This window comes from Scyliorhinus canicula, chromosome 12 (assembly GCF_902713615.1).
Source record: "Scyliorhinus canicula chromosome 12, sScyCan1.1, whole genome shotgun sequence".
Lineage (NCBI taxonomy): Eukaryota > Metazoa > Chordata > Chondrichthyes > Carcharhiniformes > Scyliorhinidae > Scyliorhinus > Scyliorhinus canicula.
The window spans coordinates 53,452,866-53,475,520 of NC_052157.1; the positions used below are offsets into that span (position 1 = coordinate 53,452,866).

The 22,655-nt window shown below is 46.1% G+C and overlaps 1 protein-coding gene across 1 annotated transcript in view; it reads left to right on the forward strand.

Annotated features, from left to right (window-relative positions):
• LOC119974244 (von Willebrand factor A domain-containing protein 7-like) overlaps positions 1-21,168 on the forward strand; it is a 117,782-nt gene extending 96,614 nt beyond the window's left edge. The window contains exons 2-5 of the mRNA XM_038813013.1: positions 274-366; positions 3,774-4,045; positions 10,326-10,462; positions 20,895-21,168. Of these exons, the coding sequence (XP_038668941.1) occupies positions 274-366; positions 3,774-4,045; positions 10,326-10,462; positions 20,895-21,138 (746 nt within the window). The 3' untranslated portion in view covers positions 21,139-21,168. The remainder of the gene's footprint in view (positions 1-273; positions 367-3,773; positions 4,046-10,325; positions 10,463-20,894) is intronic.
• The last annotated feature ends 1,487 nt before the right edge of the window (positions 21,169-22,655 follow it).

A 22,655-nucleotide genomic window follows, 5' to 3' on the forward strand; every position in this document is an offset into this window, starting at 1 on the left:
CCCAACACCCCGATATATAAACACCCCGAACACCAACACCCCGATATTTAAACACCCCGAACACTAACACCCTGATATATAAACACCCAAACACCAACAGCCCGATATATAAACACCCTGAACACCAACACCCTGATATATAAACACCCTGAACACCAACACCCTGATATATAAATACCCCAAACACCAACAGCCCGAACATCAACAACCCGATATAGAAACACCTTGATCACCAATCCACAAGAATTAAAACCTTGCACATTTCTTTGGCAGGGCAGAGTCTGATTGATTTTTCGTTCAGTTTTATTGAGCCGTTTGATGGACCCCATCCTGGTTTCACTTCCATCTCTGGTCAACCAATTTCAGGTATGTTTGCTCCAAGCTCCTTTGTTCAAGCTGTAAATCTCCCTCTCCACTGTCCCTATCAAACACTCCCAGGACAGATACAGCACAGAGTTAGATACAGAGTAAAGCTCCCTCTACACTGTCCCCATCAAACTCTCCCAGGACAGGTACAGCACGGGGTTAGATACAGAGTAAAGCTCCCTCTACACTGTCCCCATCAAACTCTCCCAGGACAGGTATAGCACGGGGTTAGATACAGAGTAAAGCTCCCTCTACACTGCCTCAATCAAACACTCCCAGGACTAGTACAGCAGAGGATTGATACAGGGCAAATTGCCCTCTACACGTCCCATCAAACACTACCAGAACAGGCATAGCACGGGGTTAGATACAGAGTAAAGGTCCCACTGCACCGTCTCCATCAGACACTCCCAGGACAGGTATAGCACAGGATTAGATACATAGCAAATTGCCCTCTATGCTGTCCCCATCAAACTCTCCCATGACCGGCATAGTACGGGGTTAGATACTGAGTAAAGCTCCCTCTGCACTTTACCCATCAAACATTCTCAGAACAGGTACAGCATGGGCATAGATGCAGAGTTAAGCTCCGTCAACACTTTTCTCATCAAACACTCCCAGGACAGGCCCAGCACAGGGTTAGATACAGAGTAAAGCTCCCTCTGCACTGGCCCCATCCAGCACTCCCAGGACAGGTACAGCACGGGGTTAGACAGTGTAAAGCTCGCCCTCCCTGTCCCCATCAAATGCTCCCATGACAGGTACATCTCAGGATTAGACACAGACCAAAGTTCTCTCCATGTTGTCCTCATCATACACACCCAAGACAAGTACGTCATAGCGTCAGATACAGAGTAAAGCACACTCTACAGTATCCCTATTAAACACTCCCATGTATCATGTGAGTGTCCCTTTAAGAAATGGTTTTGTCTTATCACATAGCTTCAGTGATGTCATTGTGTGTGTGGAGCTGGGCTGTGGCTCTGAGTTTCACTTTTGCTTTGAGTTTGGACGGTTTTGAACTGCACAGGTTGAAAGAAGTGTCTCTATACCCCACATCTATATGGGGCAGCACGGTAGCATGGTGGTTAGCATAAATGCTTCACAGCTCCAGGGTCCCAGGTTCGATTCCCGGCTGGGTCACTGTCTGTGCGGAGTCTGCACGTCCTCCCCGTGTGTGCGTGGGTTTCCTCCGGGTGCTCCGGTTTCCTCCCACAGTCCAAAGATGTGCGGGTTAGGTGGATTGGCCATGCTAAATTGCCCTTAGTGTCCTAAAAAATATGGTTAATGGTGGGGGTTGTTGGGTTACTGATATAGGGTGGATACGTTGGCTTGAGTAGGGTGATCATTGCTCGGCACAACATCGAGGGCCGAAGGGCCTGTTCTGTGCTGTACTGTTCTATGTTCTATGTATACCTTCAATTTTAAAGCTGTTTCCAGACTGCTTGATAACTTCAAAGAGATGATGTGGAGATGCCGGTGTTGGACTGGGGTGAGAACAGTAAGAAGTCTTACAACAGCAGGTTAAAGTACAACAGGTTCGTTTCGAATCACTAGCTTTCGGAGCACTGCTCTTCCTTCACCTGAGGGAAGGGGCAGTGCTCCAAAAGCTAGTGATTCGAAACAAACTTGTTAAACTTTAACCTGGTGTTGTAAAACTTCTTACTGAACTTAAAAAAGATAATTGCGTTTTGGAAGGAATTCAAACCTGCTATTTGAAAAGGGCAACAGAGTATCAATAACAAGTCTTATACCAGTGAGAATGACGTGTGCTGGGCCATACCTTTGAAAATCTGTTTCTGGGTTTACTTGGATTTAGTTATTGAATTGGAACAGTTAAGGGGGAATTCATTAAGGGTTATACATAGACTACTCTAGCTGTGTGGGGTCTTTATGTTTGTAGTTGATAACAATTCTTACTGTGTGTGTTTATACAAATGTTCACTAAATTCGTAGAATATAGCTTGTTTTTTGATTAAAAGTGCCAATGAATTCTTTGGAATAACACCTGAAAGGCAGGCTCTTGTGCTCATCGTAACTAAAATCAATAAACAGTTATAGGTCAGGTGAACTCCATAATATACTTTGGAGTTTCCTAAACCCTGGCCCACAACACAGGGCAGGTACAACATGGGGTTAGATACAGAGTAAAGCTCCCTCTACACAGTTCCCATCAAACACCCTCACGACAGGTACAACACAGGGTTGGATAAATACTCGCTCAAAACTGTCCCCATTATACATTTCGAGGACAAGGGGTTATTGCATGAGGTGCAAAGTAAAGCTTCCTCAACTATGTCCCCATCAAACATCCCAGAATAGATACAAGACAGGGTTAGATACAGAATAATGTTCCGTCTACACTGTTCCCTTCAAAAACTTCCAGGACAGGTACAGCACAGGGTTAGATACAGATTAAAGCTCCCTCTACACTGTCCCCATCAAACACTCCCAGGACAGGTACAGCACGGGGTTAGATACAGAGTAAAGATCCCCCTATGCTGACCCCATTAAACTCTCTCAGGACAGGTACAGCACGGGGTTACATACAGAGTAAAGCTCCCTCCACACTGTCCCCATCAAACACTCCCAGGACAGGTACAGCACGGGGTTAGATACAGAGTAAAGATCCCCCTATGCTGACCCCATTAAACTCTCTCAGGACAGGTACAGCACTGAGCCAGATGCAGAGTAAATCTCCCTCGAAACTGTCCCGATCAAATAATCTCAGGACAGGTATATCACAGGGTTACATACAGAGTAAAGTTCCCTCTGAACTGTTCCCATTAAACACTCCCAGGATAGGTAGAGCACGAGGGTACATACAGAGTAAAGCTCCCTCTATACTATTCCTGTCAAACACTCCCAGGACAGGTACAGCATGAGGTTAGGAACAGATTAAAATTCCCTCTACACTGTCTCATTCAAACACTCACAGGACAGATACAGCACGGGGTTAGATGCAGAGTAAATCTCTCTCAACACTGTCACCATCAAACACTCCCCGGACAGGTACAGCACGGGGTTAGATACATAGTAAAACTCCCTCTACACTGTTCCCATCAAACACTCCCAGGACAGGTACAGCACGGGGTTAGATACAGAGTAAAACTCCCTCTACACTGTCACCATCAAACATTCCCAGGACAGGTACAGCATGAGGTTAGCTGCAGAGTAAAGCTCCCTTTACACAGTTCCCATCAAACACTCATAGGACAGATACAGCACGGGATTAGATACAGAGTAAATCTCCCTCTACACTGTCACCATCAAACACTCCCAGGACAGGTTCCCAGGACAGGTATCGCATGGGGTTACATGCAGAGTGAGTTCAGCCTGATGATTTCCGAGTATTGTGCCAATCTGATTGCTCGCTGATTATTTCTCTGACCTTTTCCCTCTCCCAGGTCGGAATGCGACACTAGTGATCTCAGTGACTGGTCTCTCTGCCTTTCACAACTCATTGATATCTCATGTTCTGCTGCTCGATGTGAACGGAGAGAACTTGCAGGTCGCAAATGTCCTCAACCCGACAGAATCTGACCAGACCTTCATGGTGGATATTGAGATGGTCCCAAGGGAGTCGTTCTTTCTGCTTGTCCAAGGACAGGATGGGATGGGAAATGTGTTCCGTAGGCAGTCCAGCACCTTGATCTCCACCTCTCAAGCTACGCTGACGGTACCTGTTCCAAATAGACTCTGTGGCCTCTGCTGAAACTTCAAACCAGACGCTAATTCTTTCCTTGATAACCGCTCTGTGTACAGATTGCAGGATGATAAATGTCTGCCCCTTACATCACAACCTAGTGTTACAGCAGTCTCTCTTTAGATGTACTCTATGTCCTGCTCTGCAAATCTTTGACAACACAATTAACCAACCTTCAACAAACGACTTTCATTCCTAAAGACAGGTCTGCATATCCCCGGCATCACTCAGACCCCCCCCCCCCCCCCCACCACCACCACCAGCATCCCCCCAGCATGTACCAAATCCTCCCACCTCCAGTGAAGGACTGGTTTTGTACTGAGGTCATTGTTGCAATGTAGGATCTCTGCAGATAATCTACGCACAGCAAGATCCCACAGGCAGCAATGTGATAGACAGACAGTTAGAAATTAGGTGCAGGAGTCGACCATTCAGCCCTTCGAGACTGCACCACCATCTAGTATGGGCAGCACGGTAGCATAGTGGTTAGCACAATTGCTTCACAGCTCCAGGGTCCCAGGTTCGATTCCCGGCTTGGGTCACTGTCTGTGCGGAGTCTGCACTTTCTCCCCGTATCTGTGTGGGTTTCCTCCGGGTGCTCCGGTTTCCTCCCACAGTCCAAAGATGTGCGGGTTAGGCAGATTGGCCACGCTAAATTGCCCTTAGTGTCCAACAAGGTTGAGTGGGGTTGGGTTACGGGGATAGGGTGGAGGTGTGGGCTTGGGTAGGGTGCTCTTTCCAAAGGGCCGGTGCACTCGATGGGCCGAATGGCCTCCTTCAGCACTGTAAATTCTACGATTCTATGATAATATGATCATAGCTGATCATGCAAATTCAGAATCCCACTCCCGCTTTCTCTCCATTCCCCTTGATCCCTTTAGCAGAAAGGGCCACATCCAGCCCCCTCTTGAATATATCCAACAAACTGACGCCAACAGCTTTCTGTGGTAGAGAATTCCACAAGTTCATAACTCTGAGAGAAGAAGTTCCTCCTCATCTCAGTCCTGAATGGTTACCCATTATTCTCGGGCTCTGACCCCTAGTTCTGGACGTCCCCAACATCGGGAATCATTCTTCCCGCATCTAACTTCTCCAGTCCCATCAGGATTTTATATGTTTCTATGAGATTCTCTCTCATTCTTCTAAACTCCAGTGAGTACAAGCCCTGTCGATCTAGTCTTTCTTCATCTGTCAGTCCTGCCATCCCAGGAATTAGCCTGGTGAACCTTCCCTGGACACCCTCAATAGCAAGAATGTCCTTCCTCAAACTAGGAGAACAAAGCTGCACACAGTATTCAAGGTGTGGCCTCACCAAGGCCCTGTATAACTGCAGGAAGACATCCCTGCTCCCATACTCAAATCCTCTCTCTGTGAAGGCCAGCATGCCATTAGCTTTCCTCACCGCCTGCTGTCCCTGCATGCCAACCTTCAGTGACAGTTCCACCATGACACCCAGGTCTCATTGCACTTCCCCTTTCCCTAAACTGCCGCCATTTAGATAATAATCTGCCTTCCTGTTTTTGCAACCAAAGTGGATAACCTCACATTTACGCACATTATATTGCATTTGCCAAATATTTGCTCACTCAGCCAGCCTGTCCAAGTCACCCTGCAGCCTCTTTGTATCCTCACAGCACACACTGCCACCCAGCTTAGTGCCGTCTGCAAAGTTGGAGAAACTGCATGCAATTCCTTTGTCCAAATCATTAATGCATATTGTGAATAGCTGGGGTCCCAGCACTGAACCCTGTGGTACCCCACGAGTCACTGCCTGCCACTCTGAAAAGGACCCGTTTATTCCCACTCTTTGCTTCCTGTCTGGTAACCAGTTCTCTATCCACATTAATATATAACCCCCAATACCATGAGCTTTAATTTTGCTCACTAATCTTTTGTGTGGGACCTTGTAAAAAGCCTTTTGAAAGTCCAGATACACAACATCCACTGGTTCACCCTGATCCACTCTGCTGGTCAGATCCTCAAAAGATTCCAGAAGATGTGTCAAACATTCCCTTTCGTGAATCTTTGCTGAATTGGACCGATCCTGTCCCCACTTTCCAAATGCTCAGTTATTTCATCCTTAATAATTAACTCCAGAATTTTTCCCACCTCCGATATCAGGCTAACCAATCTATAATTTTCCCCATTTTCTCTCTCCCACCTTTTTTTTAAAGTTGGGTGACATGAGCTTTCCTCACTGCAGCCTCATGGCGATGAGGTCCCAGGTTCGATCCTGGCTCTGGGTCACTGCCCATGTGGAGTTTGCATATTCTCCCCGTGTTTGTGTGGGGTTTGCCCCCACAACCCAAAGATATGAAGGGTAGGTGGATTGGCCACGCTAAAATGCCCCTTAATTGGAAAAATTAATTGGGTACTCTAAATTTATAAAAAGGAAAATAAAATAAAACATTAGCTGTCCTCCAATCCATTGGAGCTCTTCAGAGTCTATAGAATACTGGAAAATGATCACCATTGCATCCACTATTTCTAGAGCCACTTCCTTGAGTACTCTGGGATGCAGAGCATCAGGCCCTGGGGACTTATTGGGTATTAATCCCATTAATTTCCCCGATATAATTTCCTGACTAAAAAGGATTTCTTTCAGTTCCTCCTTCATGCTAGACCCTCTGTCCCCCAGTATTTCTGGAAGGTTATTTTTGTCCTCCTTAGTGAAGACAGATTGAAAGTAATTGTTCAACTGGTCTGCAATCTCTTTGTTGCCCATTATGAATTCACCTGATTCTAGCTGTGTAAGGGACCTACATTTATCTTCACCAGTCTTTTTCTCTTCACATATCTATAGAAGCTTTTGCAGTCATTTTTTATATTTTCTGCAAGCTTATTCTCATTTTCTATTTTCCCCTTCCGAATTAAACCCTTTGTCCTCCTCTGCTGAATTTTAAATTTCTTGCAGTCCTCGGGCTTGCTGCTTTTTCTGGCCAATTTACATACCTCTTTTTTAGCTTTGACTCTATTCCTGATTTCCCTTGTTAGCCATGGTTGAGCCACCTTACCCGTCTTGCTCTTACGCCAGACAGGGCTATGCAATTCCCGAAGTTCATCCCTGTGTTCTTTAAATGTCTGCCATTACCTATCCACTGTCAACCCCTTAAGTATCCTTTGCCAGTTTATCCTAGCCAATGCATGTCCCATACCATCAAGGTTAGCTTTCTTTAAGTTCAGGACCCTAGTCTCAGACTTAACTGTATCACTCTCCATCTTAATGAAGATTTCTACCATATTATGGTCACTCTTCCCTAAAAGATCTCGCACCACAACGTTGCTTATTAATTCTCTCTCATTGCACAATACCCAGTCTAGGATGGTCTACTCTCTAGTTGGTTCCTCAAGATATTGGTCAAGGAAACCATCCCTTATACATTCCAGGAAATCCTCCTCCAGCGCATTGCTACTAGTTTGATTGGCCCAATCAATATGCAGAATGAAGTCACCCATAATAACTGCTGTACCCTTACTGCACGCATCTCTAATTTCCTGTTTGATGCCATCCCCAACCTCACAACTCCTGTTTAGCGGTTGGTACACAACTCCCACTAACGCCTTTTGTCCTTTGGTGTTCTGTAGCTTCACCCATACAGATTCCACATCGTCCAGGCTAATGCCCTTCCTTACTATTGCACTAATCGCCTCTTTAACCAGCAACACTACCCCACCTCCTTTTCCCTTCCTTCCATCTTCCCTGAATATTGAATATATCTGGATGCTGAATTCCCATGCTTGGTCACCCTGGACCCAGGTCTCCGTGATCCCAATTACATCATATGCGTTAATGATTGTCAGCGCAGTTAATTCATCAACCTTATTACAAATGCACTTCACATTGAGACACAGAGCCACCAGGCTTGTTGTTGTGACATTTGTTGCACTTTTAGAATTATGATGTAATGCGGCCCTTTTAGATTTTTGTCTTTGGTTTCTCTGCCTTCCACTTTTCCCTTTACTGTCTTTTGTTCCTGTCCCCACTTTACTTCCCTCCAACTTCCTGCATCATTTCCCATCCCCCTGCCACATTAGTTTAAACCATCCCCAACAACACTAGCAAACACTCCTCCTCGGACATTGGTTCCGGTCCTGCCCAGGTGCAGACAGTCCGGTTTGTACTGGTCCCACCTATCCCAGAACTGGTTCCAATGTCCCAGAATTTGAATCCCTCCCTCTTGCTCCACCCCTCAAACCACGTATTCATCTTAGCTATCCTGACGTTCATACTCTGATTAGCATGTGGCACTGGTAGCAATCCTGAGATCACTACTTTTGAGGTTCCGCTTTTTAGTTTAACTCCTAACTCCCTAAATTCAGCTTGTAGGACCTCATCCCATTTTTTGCGTATATCTTTGGTGACCTCAAATGCACCACGACAGCTGGCTTTTCACCCTCCCCCTCCAGAATGTCCTGCAGCCACTCCGACACATCCTTGACCCTTGGGATGGTATGTTACCAGGGAGGTAACATACCATCCTGAAGTCTCATTTGCGACTGCAGAACCGCCTGTCTATTCCCCTTACCATTAAATCCCCTATCACTAGAGCTCTGCCACTCTTTTCCCTGCCCTCCTGTGCAGCAGAGCCAGCCACGGTGCCATGAACCTGGCTGCTGCTGCCTTCCCCTGGTGAGCCATCTCTCCCAACAGTATCCAAAACAATATATCTGTTTTCGAGGGGGATGACCGCAGGGGACCCTCCGCTGCCTTTCTACTCTTCCTCTGTCTGGTGGTCACCCATTCCCTATCTTCCTCAGTAATTTTTAGTTGCGGTGTAACCAACTTACGAACGTGCTACCCACGACTTCCTCAGCATTGCAGATGCTCCGAAGTGAATCCACCTGCAGCTTCAGAGCCATCAAGCCATCTGACAACGATCCACTGTTCAGTCGTGGTGACGGCGCGACTGCTCCCAGAATGCACCTCAGTGACATCTCTCTGCCACCTTCTTACTTATCCCCTTCATAGTGCTTTTTTTTGGTCAGTGGAGGAGGGAGGAAGGGAAACACTAATGTAGTGTTTCGAGCTTAACCGCTCCTTGGCATCACTCCTTCGGCTACCCACAGTACAGTTGAGGTGACTTATATGACTTCTCCCAGAATCCTCTTCTGCTGGATGATAATGACCCAGATCATCTGTATATTTGGCGATGTTGATCGAGGGAGAAATATTGGGCCCCAGGGCACCATGGAGAATGTCCGTACCACCCCCCAACCCCTAACCCCATGACCACCTCTTCTTCCAAATAGTGACCGGGGGTATTTGACACCCACCCAAGCAGGCAGGTGGAACCTTGGTTTAATGTCATATCCTGAAAGTGTAAATTAAAAGTACGTCAGATTCAAAGGGCCCCCTCTCAATGAGGATGTTTCCACACCAGCAATGGCAGTTACAAAGGAATCAACCCACTCTCTCTCTCCCATCCCATGCCTCTCTCCCTCTCTGGATCACATTCTCACTGTCTGTCTCTCTCTCTCTCTCTCTATCCTTCTCTCTCCCTTTCTCTCCCTCTGTCATTGCCTGTCATTGGGCGGCATGGTAGCACAGTAGTTAGCACTGGTGCTTCATAGCACCAGGGTCCCAGGTTCGATTCCCGGCTTGGGCCACTGATTGTGCGGAATCTGCACGTTCTCCCCGTGTCTGCGTGGGTTTCCTCCGGTTGCTCAGGTTTCCTCCCACAAGTCCGAAAAATGTGCGGTTAGGTGAATTGGACATCCTGAATTCTCCCTCTGTGTACCCAAACAGGGGCTGGAATGGGGCGACTTGGGGCTTTTCACAGTAACTTCATTGCAGTGTTAATGTAAGCCTACTTGTGACAATAAAGATTATTACTAATTACCTCTATCTGTCTCTCTTTCCCTCTCTGTTTGTCCTATTCCTCCAGCTCCCTCTCTCTTTTGCTGTCTTTCACTCAATTCTCTCTCACTCCCTCTCTTTCTGCCACTCTCTCTCCGTCTATCTCTTCCAATCTCTTCTCTGTCCCTCTCTTTGTGTTCCTCTCATTGTTTCTCTTTCCTCCCATTTTATTTCTTTCATTTCCTCAGTTTTTCTCAGTCTCTCTCCCTCTGTATCTCTCTCTGTTTTTCTCTCTCTCTCTCTCCCTCCTTCTCTCGCTCTCAATTTCTCTCTAAGTCTCTCTCTCTTCTCTCGCTCTCTCCCTGGAGCCCGGTCACAGAGAGGGTGTTGTACACTGATGTGTAGACCAGGAGGTGCAGCCGATTTGTAACATTCTGGGACTCTGTCTCGAACCAGGTACAGGATAAGGAAATGATCGAATCAGGACAGGATTTCAACTTGACATTTACTCTGAAATCAGAGGCTCCGTCTTCAATCTACAACCTGGTTGTCAGAGATGATCAGAATTTCTCCAAAAGAATCAGCCCTTCCAGGTAACAACTCATCACAGCATGGGGTTAGCTTTAGGGTAAGGCTCCCTCTACATTTTCCCAATATTGGGGCAATTTTAGCTCCGTTAGCTGGGCAGCTGACTTGTGATACAAAGCAAAACCAACAGCGCAGGTTCAATTCCCAAAGCGGTTAAGGTAATTCATGAAGGCCTCGCATTCTCAACCTTACATGAGCTGTGGTTGGGGAAGCATGGTGGCACATGTAGTGATCTCTATGTGTGCATGTACATAAGGGGTTTATGTGCAATCAGTAGCACCACATGATCACTAGAGGGCTGGACCAACAGGGGTATAAAAGGCAGCCACATTGGGTCTCTCTCTCTCTCTTGGGTGCACTGTGATCAAAGCAACAGCAGACTAGTTTAGATGGTCAGTGGAGTTACGTATAGTTACCATCGTTAGATCTTGTTAATCTTATCACTAGTATCAAAGTTAAAGTAAAGAACTCATGTAAATATTGTTGTAGTTACTCAATAAACCTTTTGTTTCGACTGGAAGAGTTTGAATCTTCTTCATCGCGATTCAGAATACCTCATCACTAACCAAGGATTGAATAGCACATGTTACCTACCACACAGGTAACAAAACACGGTACCAAGAAAGTGGCTTTAACAGAACTAGTTAGATTAGGTTAGACAAAAAGAGATTAGATAAAAAGAGAAGAAAAAGAGAAGACTGGACATTCAACTGTGGAAGACTTCGCAGCAAATGGATCCTCGACAACTAACTATGGGACTCATTGGACCTCAAGGGCAGCTGGAAACAACCAGTAATTTAAGTTATGGCTGGAAAAGATTTGAACAGATATTCCAAATATTTATCGCAGCTAATGGTTTAAGCACGGTCTCTAATGCAACAACAATAGCACTACTACTCTCAATAGGAGGGCATGAAGCTAGAGAAATCTATAATTGCTTTAATTACTTAAAGGTGAAAACGACACCAAAATAGAAGTAATACTCAAAAAATTTGATGAACACTATAAGAGTCAGTCTGGTGAGATGCTGGAAAGATTTAACAATTGTCATAAATGCCAGAGAAACGGAGGGCCCATCACTGATTTTATTACAAATCTCAAATTAATACCACAAGGCTGTGATTATGCTGATTTCAGAGACACTGTGATAATGGTTTAGCACACTGGGCTAAATCGCTGGCTTTGAAAGCAGACTTAAGGCAGGCCAGCAGCACAGTTCGATTCCCGTACCAGCCTCCCCGGACAGGCGCCGGAATGTGGCGACTAGGGGCTTTTCACAGTAACTTCATTGAAGCCTACTCGTGACAATAAGCGATTTTCATTTTTCATTTTCATAATGAATCAATTAATTTCTGGACTATCTGTTCAAAATTTGAGGGAAGACTATCCAAAATAAGTATCTAACTCGAGAAATCACTAATAAAAAATGCCTTGCTTATGAACAAAACCAAAATCAACACTTTGAGACTCTACAAACACAGAATCATTATTTAGAAAACAAAATCGGTAAAAAGGGCACGAATACTCACCACGAGGCAGAGACAGGGTTGAAATTTAAGAAGACGGAAGTTCTGAGCGGTGGCCATCTTGAGAAAGGAGTCGCACATGCGCACTTCCGTAAAAGACGCTAATCGGCAAAACTGTTCTGCGCATGCGTGTGAAACCGCGCATGCGCAGTTGCGCACAGAGCGCACAGCCCAGGAAACTTAGAGTGCGCAAGCGCAATCGAGTCCTCTGCAAGATGTCACTAGTGTCATGATGTCAGATGACCGTGACCACGCCCACTTAAAAGGGAAATGCACGAAAATGAACAAAAAGAAATTTAAAGTGGCAAAACCTAATTTTCTTACCTCAAAAGACAGAACAATGCCTGAACTTACACCAGCAGTTGAAAGTAACTTTCACAACACCCTGGAACAAGCAGTCTGCACCACCCAAAGTGAAGAGCACAATGAAAAATCCGAAACCAAAGAAGATGATTTGTTCAGTGAACATGAAGAGAACGATAACAATTTTGAATCAAAAAGGGATGATTTGTCTATCGAACAATACATACAATACTGTTCAGATATGGCTGAGTTGTTCGGATATGCTGATCGCAGCATCGGCAACAAGGTTGAAAAGCTCAACACTACTCTTCTCATGGTAGATGAATCCAATACCATGATACCATGGCAGATCGTTGATACATTGGATGACAGCAATACCCAAGAAGAAGACGACACCACACAGAGAGCACAGAACGACTCCGTTGATAGAGCACAGATCGGCTCTACAGCGAGAACACTGCACGACTCCACAAAGAGAGCGATCACAGACTCCTCAGAGAGAGCGATGAAAGACTCCACAGAGAGAGCGATGAAAGACTCCACAGAGAGAGCGATGAAAACCTCCACAGAGAGAGCGATGAAAGACTCCACAGAGAGAGCGACACAAGCCTCCACAAAGAGAACAACGCAAGCCTCCACAAAGAGAGCAATGCAAGCCTCTACAGACAGCTTGGTGACAGATTCAAAAAGAGAAGCAAGCAAACACTCCCTAGTGAACACCATGCATGAACAAGACCATGAAGTTCTATCAAGCTTATTTGAGCCACCAGAAGAAGACTATGAAAGTCTACCCAGCTCATTTAACCAACAAGAAGACACTGAATGGCTACCCACTGTATGTGAGACAAGTGATGAAGAATTCACAATTCCCATACAGGATGTACAGGATCACAGCAAGACTGACATATCTCAGCTCGTCTGCACAGAAGCACTCAATAATCAGAGGATGGCTACTCATGAGTTCAGAGAGACCACGTCAAATGAAATCGTGAAGATTTTGACTCCAAAAGAGGAGCACCAAGAGTCCAGAGAGACCACGTCAATAGAAATCCTGAAGATTTTGACTCCAGAAGAGGAGCACTAAGAGTCCAGAGAGACCACGTTAATAGAAAGTCTGAAGATTTTGACTCCAGAAGAGGAGCACCAAGAAACCAAAGGTGATTCAAATGAACCAGACATAACTCCAGAAGAGGGGCACCAAGACAGATGATTCAAGTGAACCAGAAATTACTCTAGAAGAGGAGTACCAAGAAGGCAAAGCAGAGGAATCAAATCCACCATAAATGACTGATGTCACCAACATCAATGCAAGATCAGATCATTCTCACAATTCTCAAGAATAAACGCTGAATGTAACAGATACCACAAAGGACACTGACACCAATAACTGTAACAATGACTCACATCATCCACAGGGAACACTCATTGAGCGCAACAAGAGCAACAAAAACCGCAAGAAGCACAGCAGAAACAAGAACAATGACAGCAACATCAAAAACTACACGCACAACAACAAAAACTACAAGAACAACAACAAAAACAACAAGAAGCATAACAAAAACAGAAACAACAAACATGACAAGAAAAACAACAAGAACAACAGAGAAAGGAACAAAAACAGAAACAACAAGCACGACAAAAACAACAACAAGAACGACAACAATAAGAATGACAATGAAAACAACCAAGACAGAAATGACAACAATGAAACAACGACCCGTACAACATTGTACAACTCTGCACATGAAGGACAATGCCACAGCACACTGCAAAACAATGACGAGTGTACAAACATGCCATGGCATGGCAACAAATCTCACGAATTCACATTTGCTCCACAACAAACAAGCAAATCAGCTTTCAAGAATGTTGACATTCAGAAATGTTGACATGCAGAATCAATACCACAAACACAGGAAAAAGTCCATGTCAGAAAACAAAGATGTAACACAATCGCTATCACAAGCATAGAGCAAAGAAAAAGCATAAATCAGACAACAAAGTGATTCAACAATTCAAATACGTCATTGATGACTTCTTGGTTACTTAAACACAGGGACACTGACGATGTTCACAAAGAAATAACAACATCACCACTTCAACAACAGTAGAAGAAAGCAACTCAACCGAACAAACTCATAAAGTATGGACTCACAAAAAATTTTAAAATTAAGATTGCACTCATAAATATTAATTGACTTTGTATAATCGACAAGATCATCACAACTTGTGCATAACATCATTTGTCTACCTATTTCACGCAAGCCCAAAAAAAACTTAAGAGACTAAATGTATTAACATTTGACGGACGAACTAATTGATTTTATGTCATGCCTTTGCAAACTGCATCCATTATGTTTGTTCAATTTTCTTTACAACATACAGAAAATATGTAACATGAAAAAAGGGGGATGCAGTGATCTCCATGTGTGCATGTACACAAGGGATTAATGTGCAATCAGTAGCACCACATGATCACTAGAGGGCCGGACCAACAGGGGTATAAAAGGCAGCTACATTGGGTCTCTCTTGCTCTCTTGGGTGCACTGTAATCAAAGCAACAGCTAGACTAGTTTAGATGGCCAGTGGAGTTACGTATAGTTACCATAGTTAGATCTTGTTAACCTTGTCATTAGTATCAAAGTTAAAGTAAAGAACTCATGTAAATATTGTTGTAGTTATTCAATAAACCTTTTGTTACTACTGGAAGAGTTCAAATCTTCTTCATCGGGATTCAGAATACCTCATCACTAACCAAGGATTGAGTAGCACATGTTACCTACCACACACGTAACAAAACAGCACCGTCGTTAGAACTGTTGCCTCACAGCACCAGGGACCCAGGTTCGGTTCTAACCTCAGATGACTGGCCATGTAGGGTTTGCACTTTCTCCCCATGTCTGTGTGGGTTTCCTCTGGGTGCTCCGGTTTCCTCCCACAGTCCAAAGATGGGCATGCTTGGTGGTTGGTCATGCTAAATTGGCCCTTAGGGTGGGATTGCAAGAATAGGGTGGGGATTTGGGCCTGGGTAGGGTGCTCTTTTAAAGAGTCAGTGCAGACTTGATGGGATGAATGGCCTCCTCCTGCACTGTAGGGATGTGTCCACTGCATCTCCTCCTCTCCTTCTTGCACCAATTCTCAATCTTCACCGGCTGACTGGCCTCCATCACTCCGGTAACCTGCAGCTCTGGATAAACCTGGACAAACAGCACTGCAGTTTTAGATACAGAGTAAAGTTCCCTCTACATTGTCTCCATTAAACATTCACATGGCAGGAACAGCACGGGGTTAGATACAGAGCAAAGCTTCCTCTACACTGTCCCAATCAAACATTCCCAGGACAGATACAGCCCGGGTTAGATACTTAATAAAGCTCCCTCTACAAACACTCCCAGGACAGATACAGCACGGGGTTAGATATAGAGTAAAGCTCCCTCTACACTGTTCCCTTCAAACACTCCCAGGACATGCACAGCACGGGGTTAGATACAGAGTCAAGCTCCCTCTACATTGTCCCCATAAAACACTCCCAGGACAGGTACAGCACGGGGATAGATACAGAGTAAAGCTCCCACTACACTGTCTCCATCAAACACTCCCAGGACAGATACAGCACGGGTTAGATACTTAATAAAGCTCCCTCTACTCTGTCCCCATCAAACACTCCCAGGACAGGTACAGCACGGGGTTAGATACAGAGTAAAGCTCCCTCTACACTGTTCCCATCGAACACTCCCAGGACAGGTACAGCATGGGGTTAGATACAGAGTAAAGCTCCCTCCACACTGTTCCCATCGAACACTCCCAGGACAGGTACAGCACGGGGTTAGATACAGAGTAAAGCTCCCTCTACACTGTTCCCATCGAACACTCCCAGGACAGGTACAACATGGGGTTAGATGGAGAGGAAAGCTCCCTCTACACTGTCCCCATTAAACATTCCCAGGACAGGAACAGCACGGGGTTAGATACAGAGCAATGCTCCCTCTACACTGTAGAGGTGTGAATGCATCTTCGTTGTGTCCTGGGCTTAGCCTTATTCAGTTTAAAGTGGTTGATAGGGCAAACATGACTATGGCTTCGATGAGCAGGTTTTTTGAAGGGGTGGAGGATAGGCGTGGGCAGTGCGTGTGTGGGCCCGCGAAACATGTCCACATGTTTTGGGCCTGTCCGAAGCTTGGGGAATTCTGGTGGGGATTTGTCAATGTTATGTCGGAGGTCTTGGGTGTGAAGTTGGTCCCAAGTCTGGAAGTAGCGATCTTTGGAGTGTCAGAAGACCCGGAGGTCCAGGGAGCGAGGGAGGCTGATGTCCTGAACGTTGCCTCTCTGCAGCCCGGAGACGGATCTTATTGGAATGGAGGGACTCGGGGCCTCCGAAACCGGGGTGTGGGTGAGGGACCTGACAGAGTTCCTCCGGCTGGAGAAGATAAAGTTTGTCTTGAGAGGGTCTGTGGAGGGGTCTGCCCGGAGATGGCAGCCATTCATCGACTTTTTTGAAAACAGTTAAGATGTCAGCAGTGGGGGGGGGGGGGGGGGGGGGGGGGGGGGGGGGGGGGGAGGGGTGGGGGGGGGAGGGTGGTTAAAAAAGGAGGTAGGGGAGCTGGGGAGCGGGAGGTGGGACAGGGGGGCGTTAGATATTTATTGTTTTGATTATTTGCATTCCTGTTTGCTTGCTTTTTTAAGGTTGTGTCTGATGTATATATAGAAATGCTTCAATAAAATGTTTTTCAAAAAAAAAGTTGGAAAGGGTTTCCATCGCGTCGACGTGGAGATGTTTATATTTGTATGTGAATGTGTATATTTGACTATGTGAATGACTATGATTTAGTGGCCGTTACTGAAACTTGGTTAAAGAATGGTCACAACTGGGGGCAGGATTCTCCGAGTCCCCCCCCCCCCCCCCCCCCCCCCCCCCCCCCCCCCGCCGGGTCGGAGTATCGCCGGGGGGGTGCCGTGATTCCCGGCCTCGCCGGCCGCCAAATTCTCCAGCACCGGTGTCCCACAGTGGCCTGGCCCGCGATCAGGGCCCACCGATCCGCGGGCGGGCCTGTGCCGTGGGAGCACTCTTTTCCAACGCGTCGGCCATGTAGGTCTCCACGATGGCCGACGCGTAGGTGACCCCCCCCCCTGCGTATGCACGGGGATGACGTCAGCAGCCGCTGACGCTCCCGCGCATGCGCGGACTCCCGCCGGCCGGCGGAGTCCCTTCGGCCCCAGCTGGCGTGGTGCCAAAGGCCTTCCACGCCAGCCAGCGGAGCGCCAACCACACCGGGGCAGGCCTAGCCCCTAAAGGTGCGGGCCTAGCCCCTCCTCCACACCTTTGGGGTGTCCCGACGCCGGAGTGGTTCACGTCACTCTGTCCCACTGGGACCCCCCGCCGCGCCGGGTAGGGGAGAATCCCGCCCTGGGAGTTAAATGTCCAAGGGTATCAAACTATTCGGAAGGACAGAGTAGATGGTAAGGGAGGTGGTGTAGTCCTTTTATTTAAGGATGACATCCTGGCAGTCGTGAGGGATGACATCGGTGCTATGGAGGATAAGGTTGAATCCATTTGAGTGGAAATCAGGAATAGTAAGGCGAAAAAGTCACTGATAGGAGTAGGCTATAGGCCACCAAATAGTAACATTACAGTGGGACGGGCAATAAACAAAGAAATAACTGATGCATGTAGAAATGGTACAGCAGTTATCATGGGGGATTTTAATCTACACGTCGATTATTTTAACCAGATCGGTCAAGGCAGCCTTGAGGAGGAGTTTATAGAATGTATCCGCGATAGTTTCCCAGAACAGTATGTAATGGAACCTACGAGGGAACAAGTGATCCTAGATCTGGTCCTGTGTAATGAGACAGGATTGATTAATGATCTAATAGTTAACGATTCTCGCGGAAGGAGCGATCACAATATAGTGGAATTTAACATACAGATGGAGGGTGAGAAGTTAAAATCAAACACTCGTGTTTTGTGCTGAAACAAAGGCGATTAAAATGGGATGAGAGAAGAGCTAGCTAATGTAGACTAGGAACAAAGACTTTATGGTGAAACAGTTGAGGAACAGTGGAGAACCTTCCAGCGATTTTTCAGTGCTCAGCAAAAGTTTACACCAACAAAAAGGAAGGACGGTAGAAAGAGGGAAAATCGACCGTGGATATCTAAGGAAATAATGGAGAGTACAGTATCAAATTGAAGGAAAAAGCATACAAAGTGGCAAAGATTAGTAGGAGACTAGAGGGTTGGAAAAAGCTATAAAGAAGAATAAAATAGATTATGAGAGTAAATTTGCTCAGGATATAAAACAGATAGTAAAAGTTTCTACAAATATATAAAACAAAAAAGAGTGGCTAAGATAAATATTGGTCCTTTAGAGGATGAGAAAGGAGATTTAATAATGGGAGATTAGGAACTGAACAGGTTTTTGGGTCGGTTTTCACAGTGGAAGACACAAATAACATGCCAGTGACTGATGGGAATGAGGCAATGACAGGGGAGGACCTTGAGACGATTGCTATCACTAAGGAGGTAGTGATGGGGCTAAAGGTAGACAAGTCTCCTGGCCCTGATGGAATGCATTCCAGAGTGCTAAAAGAGATGGCTAGGGAAATTGCAAATGCACTCGTGATAATTTACCGAAATTCACTAGACTCTGGGGTGGTCCCGGCGGATTGGAAATTAGCAAACGTGACACCGCTGTTTAAAAAAGGAGGTAGGCAGAAAGCGGGTAATTATAGGCCAGTAAGCTTAACTTCGGTAGTAGAGAAGATGTTGGAATCTATCATCAAGGAAGAAATAGCGAAGCATCTGGATGGAAATTGTCCCATTGGGCAGACGCAGCAAGGGTTCATAAAGGGCAGGTCGTGCCTAACTAATTTAGTGGGATCTTTTGAGGACATTACCAGTGGGTTAGACAATGGGGAGCCAATGGATGTGGTATGTCTGGATTTCCAGAAAGCTTTTGACAAGGTGCTGCATAAGATAATGATGCATGGCATTAATAGAAAGTAGTAGCATGGATAGAGGATTGGTTAATTAATAGAAAGCAAAGAGTGGGGATTAATGGGTGTTTCTCTGGTTGGCAATCAGTAGATAGTGGTGTCCCTCAGGGATCCGTGTTGGGCCCACAATTGTTCACAATTTACATAGATGACTTGGAGTTGGGGGCCAAGTGCAATGTGTCCAAGTTTGTAGATGACACTAAGATGAGTGGTAAAGCAAATAGTGCAGAGGATACTGGAAGCCTGCAGAGTAATTTGGATAGTTTAAGTGAATGGGCTAGGGCCTGGCAGATGGAATACAATGTTGAAAATTGTGAGGTTATGCATTTTGGTAGGAATAACAGCAAACGGGATTATTATTTAAATGATAAAATATTAAAACATGCTGCTATGCAGAGGGACATGGGTGTCCTAATGCATGAGTCACAAAAAGTTGGTTTACAGGTGCAACAGGTGATTAAGAAGGCGAATGGAATTTGTCCTTCATTGCTAGAGGGATGGAGTTTAAGACTAGGGAAGTTATGATGCAATTGCGTAAGGTGTTAGTGAGGCCACACCTGGAGTATTGTGTTCAGTTTTGGTCTCCTTACCTGAGAAAGGACGTACTGGCGCTGGAGGGTGTGCAGAGGAGATTCACTAGATTAATCCCAGAGCTGAAGGAGTTGGTTATGAGGAGAGGTTCAGTAGACTGGGACTGTACTCATTGGAATTTAGAAGAATGTGGGGGCGGGGTTCTTATAGAAACATATAAAATTATGAAGGGAATAGATAGGATAGATGCAGGCAGGTTATTTCCACTGGCGGGTGAAAGCAGAACGAGGGGGCATAGCCTCAAAATAAGGGAAAGCAGATTTAGGACTGAGTTTAGGACGAACTTCTATACCCCGAAGGGTTGTGAATCTATGGAATTCCTTGCACAGTGACGGTTGAGGCTCCTTCATTGAATGTTTTCAAGATAAAGATAGATAGTCTTTTGAAGAATAAAGGAATAAAGGGTTATGGTGATCGGGCGGGAAAGTGGAGCTGAGTCCACAAAAGATCAGCTATGATCTCATTGAATGGCGGAGCAGGCTCGAGGGGCCAGGTGGCCTACTCCTGCTCCTAGTTCTTATGTTCTTATGTGTCGGGGGAGAGACCAGAACTCAGACCATCAATATGTGACAGTCACTAATATATCCGATGGGGAATTCAGGGGACATTTCCTTTCCCAGAGAGTGGAGAGAATGTGGTACTCGTTCCCACAGGGAATGGGGAAGAATGTGGGACTCGCTCCCACAGGGAAAGGGGGGAATGTGGGACTCGCTCCTACATGGAGTGGGGAGAATGTGGGACTCGCTCCACAAGGCGTGCGGAAGAATGTGGGACTCGCTCCCACAGGGAGTGGGGAGAATGCGGGACTCGCTCCCACAGGGAGTGGTTGAGGTGAATTGTGTTGATGTATTTCAGGGGAAAGTTGGATAATCACATGAGGAGAGATAAATAGGAGGATATGGTGATGGGGCAAGATGGGGTGGGAGGAAGCTCGTGTGGGGCAGGGAAAACAGCACGTGGCACATGGGCCGAATGGTCTGGTTCTGTGATGTACATTCGCTGTAAATCACTTTCTCTCTTCCAGGGTGTCCCTTCAGGAGGGCGAGAGTATCAAAGGTGTTGCCTTCTTCTCCATCCCAGACCATACACCTGCTGGAACGACCATGACTATCATCATCGAAGCCTCGTCCACGGAAACTAGTGACTTCAACTATGGTCTGCTCCGTCTGACCGTCACGAACTGCGGGACCCAGCGCGGGAGCAAGTCCAGTATTTACTGTCAAATAGCTTCATTTCTGATTCTCAGTCTCCTCGTGTCCACCGTGTAAACAATTAGGGGAGCACGGTAGCATGGTGGTTAGCATCAATGCTTCACAGCTCCAGGGTCCCAGGTTCGATTCCCGGCTGGGTCACTGTCTGTGTGGAGTCTGCACGTCCTCCCCGTGTGTGCGTGGGTTTCCTCCGGGTGCTCCGGTTTCCTCCCACAGTCCAAAGATGTGCGGGTTAGGTGGATTGGCCAGGCTAAATTGCCCTTAGTGTCCTAAAAAAATAATGTTAATGGGGGTTTTTGGGTTACTGGTATAGGGTGGATACGTGGGCTTTAGTAGGGTGATCATTGCTCGGCACAACATTGAGGGCCGAAGGGCCTGTTCTGTGCTGTACTGTTCTAATTCTAATTCTAATTGGTTAGCAAGTTGCCTGGCAACATCTCCGTGGGTTCTGGTTGTCTCTGAGTGCCAGGTTCTGGGTGTCGTTGGGTGCCGGGCTCTGGGTGTCTCTGGGGGTCTGGCTGTGGGTGTCGGGTGTCTCTGGGTGGTGGGCTCTGGGTGGTGGGCTCTGGGTGCCAGGCTCTGGGCGCTGGTCTCTAATAGGATTAGCCATACCTCCCCTAGGTGATGTTAGGAGGTGGTTGGGTTTGAAAATGTTCTTGTTAACAGTGATATGCAGGCAGGCTCCACTCCAGGTTAATTGAATATTAATTCTGTATAACTGCTTGAAGCTGGTGGGGAATCACCAGATAAACTAGATAAAACCAGGCATCAGCAGTTACTCTTGGATTAGGAGGTGTATGCTTGTAATGTGTATTTCTTGCAAACAAATAAAGCGTGTAAAGATAGGTTCCAGCTCCATCTTTCAACACCTGGCTTTCAGTCAGTGTACCTGGTTTTTAAAAATAAATTTAGAGTACCCAATTCTTTTTTTCCAATTAAGGGGAAATTTAGCGTGGCCAATTCACCTGCCCTGCTCATCTTTGAGTTGTGGGGGTGGGACCCATGCAGACACGGGAGAATGTGCAAACTCCACACGGACAGCAATCCGGCGCTAGGATGGAACCCGGGCCCTCGGTGCCAGGAGGCAACAGTGCTAACCACTGCACCACCGTGCCACCTTCAGTCAGCGTGTCTGTGTGAGAATGCGGGAGAGTGTTTGTGTGAATGCGAGTCTAATTCACTTGTCTCTCAGTCCGGAAGAAATGATCTCGAACACGTCCGTACTTTAGAATATTCTTTATTGCGATCGGGGCCGCTCTCTAGGTATTCCAAAGAACCACCTCTCTGAGAGTGCCAAAGTCTTGCTCAAAGCACCCTTCTTTTATATGTTTTTTTTTTAAGGGGTTGTCTCTTACATTTACTTGAGCTTGCCCCAATACAGATTACAGCTTGTTTTTACCAAATGTTTAGTACATGACATGATTAATTTGTTATTGTCATATTTTCAATACATAATCTTACAGACATTGAGGTCGACATTTGCGGTTGTCTATTGGCACAAAAGCGTATAGCAATTTCAGCAAAACACCAGGTGTCCAGCCATGATTTATCAATGGCTCTTACATTGGTTATTA